Source organism: Lottia gigantea (genome assembly GCF_000327385.1).
Source record: "Lottia gigantea unplaced genomic scaffold LOTGIsca_36, whole genome shotgun sequence".
NCBI lineage: Eukaryota > Metazoa > Mollusca > Gastropoda > Lottiidae > Lottia > Lottia gigantea.
This window is the reverse complement of record NW_008709220.1, coordinates 1,434,012-1,438,907: the sequence shown is the minus strand read 5'-3', so window position 1 is coordinate 1,438,907 and position 4,896 is coordinate 1,434,012. Positions and strand designations below refer to the sequence as shown.

Below are 4,896 nucleotides of genomic sequence, written 5' to 3'. Positions count from 1 at the left end.
TGTTAGACGGGAGTTGATGTCAGTTTTAGAGACAGTTAGAGACGGGTATCATACTGTATGTTGAAAAAACACCCCAAAAAGAATTGAAAAAAAAAATTGCATCAATACGTGTATGTAATTGTTTTTGGACTGTAAAAATAATAAAATGACCAAGGAAAGTTATGAATGTTGTATTTTATTTAAAGAATAAAAACATATGAACAATTTCAGTCTTTTATTGTATGTATGTAAGTTGTCATAAGTAAAACATCTTTTTTCAAATTGTTTACATTTTGTCCTCGGCATCCGTTTATTCCCTTCTCTTATTAAAGCAACAGTTATTTTACACGGCAGACTGATTTGAAAAGCGAATCAGAATGCATATGTTATTAGTGTTATTATTCATGTATAGCTTCATTATGTTTATCTTTTTATTTCCAGTTTTGGAATACAGTCGCTGAAATGTCTGAATGTTCACAGTACAATCGAAACTGTTTGTTAATCATCGAGTACCAGAGAAGCTCTGTACCTATCGTAGCATGAGCATTCTGTTCATTATGGATATCATTCGGAACCACTGAGGTGTTTTAAGAATATATACGAAATTTAACTCCTAACAATGGGGATGTTTTTGAAAGTCATCATGGAGTGTAAGGTGTTTCGGATTATAGGAGTTATGTTACTTGTGTCAAAAATGACCGGATCGGTGGAGGATCCGCCTCGGAATACTAAACTACGGACAGCTCGGATTGAGGGGGATATCGTACTCGGAGCCTTGTTTCCTGTACATTATTCCCCACCTAAGGCTTTTGTGTTCGCTCGCGCTTGTGGAAAAATTCGCGAATTTTACGGAATTCAGCGAATTGAAACGCTCTTTTATACTCTAGATAAAATAAATGAAAATAATTCGATTCTACCCAATGTAACTTTGGGCTGTGATATCAGGGATTCTTGCTGGTATTCTTCTATAGCTCTGGAACAAAGTATAGATTTCATTAAAGACGCCATTGCTAGTAATACAGACCTTACTAACAACGTAACGGATCAGAAGGGATGTCGAGCGGAACGGTTAAAACCCATTGCAGGATTAGTAGGACCTGGTTCCAGCGATTCGTCAGTTCAAATTCAGAATCTACTTCAGATATTCCATATTCCACAAATAGGATATTCAGCTACCAGTATGAGTTTAAGTGATAAAGGAAGATTTGGATATTTTCTACGAGTTGTTCCCCCTGACAATTATCAGGCCCAGGCTCTGATTGATCTGGTAGTGAATTTTAACTGGACCTATATATCTACAGTGCATACAGAAGGTAAGACCATTTGATATTTCATACAAACCATTCTAATTAAAATAAGGTTTCAATTTCGTTTTCTTTTAGTCTCTTCAGATATTTTGCGTCTCCATTGTAATCTAAAAATTTTCCTACCACAGTCCTGTTCTAATGACGTTATTTTTAACCAATACGCCTATTTTATATTTCACAACTGGATTCCGATACAATCTGTATATTTTCTACAATTTGCAAATTAGTTTATTCATCTACAACCACAGATCTGACGAACTACTTTCTTGTTCTCCTTATCTGTATTATTACACACGTCATCCATAATCTGAATACATTCTTGAGTAAGTCGTGTTCAGTCTACATCCAATTTTTACAATTTAATACACATACAAATCATTCTGCTCAAAACAGCAGCAGTTTTGAATGATTTATTACTTCTATAATTTGAATACATTCTTGAGTAAGTCGTGTTCAGTCGACATTCATATTTTACAAATTGTTCAATTTACATACAAACCCATCAGATGTTTTATATTTTGTAATTATATTCACATACAAACCAATTTTATTAAAACGTTTTTAAATGACATAAATCAACAGTATAGATTAATGATAGACACACTCATTGGAACGAAAATCACTGGTTTTAGTTTTTTGCAACGTTTCGGCGTGTTTCTCCCATCTTCAAGCACGAAATTCTTTGAAACGTTGCATAAAACATTAACCAGTGATTATTCTTCTATAAACCTGTATCTATATACTTGTAATCTTCTGTTTCCAGTCCATCTGCTGTGTGTAAATGTACACCTCATTCATAATCTGGTGAAATTCTTCATTATATCACCATCAACTTCCTGTTGCTAATGTCCACTTGACATAATTATATAGATTAGTTAAAATGTTGACTCTTAATATTTGATATACATATATACACAATAATATATTCATTAAAGCCTACTTGTACTAATTCGTATGTAATAGGTCTTCATTCTTGATTATTCTTGGTTAAGTTGATTTAAAGAGGTTTCTATAGTGACTTCACAATTTGGTCAAGTTTTTCTCTTAAAGAAAGCGTTGGAAAAATGACACAAATAGAGGCTATAAGGTTTCTCTGTTGCACATCGCTCTTCTTTTGTATCCCTTTAATGCTAGTTTTGGATAATCATCCATCTTCAAATCAATGGTTTCCAAATCATTTTTTTGTCAAAAAGTTGTCCAACTGTTGTCCGGACTAATATTGAATGTGCATTACAACTCCTACAAACCAAAGCCAGCCAAAACTTATATCTACCGAAAGGTAAAGGAAACGTCACCCATATAGTAGTGACGGGTGTCATGCGCGAAGCAGACCATGCTTACTCTTTTCGAAACACCTGATGAGACTTCTTGTTTGAGGAGCCCTCGACTATACATTTATTGGATCATGATTTTGATCATTATAGTAGTGACGAGTGTTGCGCTTGAAGCAGATCATGCTAACTCTTTTCAAAACACCTGATGACACTTTTCATTTGAGGAGTGCACTACTATACAACTTTAGACGAGATTTTTATTAACGGAATTGTCTTGTTTGTATGGATTTTTATTTACCCATTTACAGCTGGGCTGACTAGAAACATGAGGAAAGGACTTCTTTAGTACCTATCTCTATCTGGGTAGATTATAATAATGAAGAAAGATGACTTATTCAAGGTCACAGTGAACGAGCATTAAACTCTGGAGGCTCCACATGATTCCAGTGTAACAACAATCAGTTGACTAAAAAAAACATTCAACAAGATAAATGAGGTTTCAGGAAAATAACAAAATTATTCTCAGCTAGAAAATTGGTTTGTGACATTTACTGGGTAATACATTAATATAACTCACAAAAACAAAACTGAGTTTGTAAAATTACAAAACATCATAACCTTTGACTGATTTGTAACATTTAAAAACTATGTTTACACAAGATTTATTTGTTGTCTGTAGTCCTCTAACATGTCAAGGCTAAATAGCAACGATATCATTTCAAAGTAAAAACTGAGCTAGAAAATTAGGCGTGTGAGAGAATGTTGAAACTTGTTGAACTAATAAATATCACTCATATTCTGATATGACCTGTATTTTAACAAATAGTTCAATCTCAAGTAATTGAAAATATACATACATGTATACTTAAAGGGATTGTTTATGGTCAAAGAAAATGGCGCATCTGTCGCTTTAAAGGACAATGAGAAACAATATCCGAGTTGATTATGTTCAAATTATTCTTACGGTTATTTTACAGTGTAACTCTTCAGTTAGCAAACTTTCTGATAGAGAACCGACTATTTTTACTAATAATAAGGGCAATAGGTCTGCTATGATAAAAATCTTTACAGGAGAGCAACATTAACCTACTCTATGCTATTACCAACTGTTCATGGGTTGTTTAAATGCAGAGCTTGTATCACACAGGACCTCTGTTTAGCGTCCAATCAGTTTTATATATCAGCCTCTATCTCCAACCTGTCTTACTGACAGAGAGATCCGTTGAGATAAGGAACTAGAATCAAACGAAGATGTGTATTTGTTGGGATTCAAACTGGAACAAGAAGTCAATGTTAGAGTGTCCCTGCCATATTTGATTAACGATAATCAGTTATTTACTTTAAGATCAAGATATCCTAATCTAATCTGATATCTAACATGTATTTGTATTGAAAAGAGTTTTTTGTATGCGTATCTTGAAAAACTGATAGACCGATGTGCACCAATCCCCTTTTCAATAAGACGTCTGTTTAAAATTTGAATGATCAGAGAAGCAAATAGAAACCTTGCCCCGATACACATAAAAAGCCACATACCTAATCTAATTTGGCCACCTCGAACCAGACACAATCTTGGTATACCTTGGCGTATCTAGGGGAAGGGTCATCGGGTCATGGTCACCCCTTCAGGCTTCTCAACATTTATCTCGCTGAAATCTGCTGGCTTCTAGAGATATATCCGATGACATGGTGATGCAGTATTCAGTTATTAGGTTTGCCATTTCCGGTTGTGTCTATTTGAAATAAACTTCATCACAGATGAAATGATCCTCGACCAAATGAATCTGTTAATGGCCCCTGAACACACAATAAACTTTCTTTAACATCAGCCTTAATTAATTAGGCGAGCGTTAATTACTTCGTGGGTGTCATTTGTTAATCTGCTATCTCAGGGCTACTCAATACTAATCTATGTTTAATTAGTTTCCTTGTTAATCTACCTTGAAAAACCTGATATCCTTAAAACTTCTTGAATAGTTTGTTTGATTAGTATTCAATGTCTTCATAATGTCAAGCTTCGTCTTATACCTTGAACTCATTGGACTCATTTCTTGTATCACAGTAGTTTGTAAATTTGATTGGTTTGTACACTGGCGAAAACAACCAATCATAACGCTCGATTACACGACAAGCAAAATTGTCTTTGTGTTGAGGACTCTGATTGGCTGTATCGGTAAGGTACAATCGCCGCTGCGTGATACAATAAAGGTGGCAATTGAAGTCAGAGTATAAGACGAAGTTTGTGATATTTTGAAGATGGTATGCACTGTATATAAACATAACCACTGTACAATCTCATAGATGACAATCGGGACTGACGAGTGTTTATTTAAAGG

General features: G+C 34.5%; 1 protein-coding gene across 1 annotated transcript; it reads left to right on the top strand.

Annotated features, from left to right (window-relative positions):
• Positions 1 to 673: 673 nt before the first annotated feature.
• On the top strand, positions 674 to 1,306 carry LOTGIDRAFT_121302 (hypothetical protein; the record flags this gene model as incomplete). The annotated part of the gene is made up of 1 exon (XM_009058877.1): positions 674 to 1,306. One exon carries the CDS (start codon positions 674 to 676, stop codon positions 1,304 to 1,306), a length of 633 nt encoding a protein of 210 aa, XP_009057125.1.
• Between the last annotated feature and the right edge of the window lie 3,590 nt (positions 1,307 to 4,896).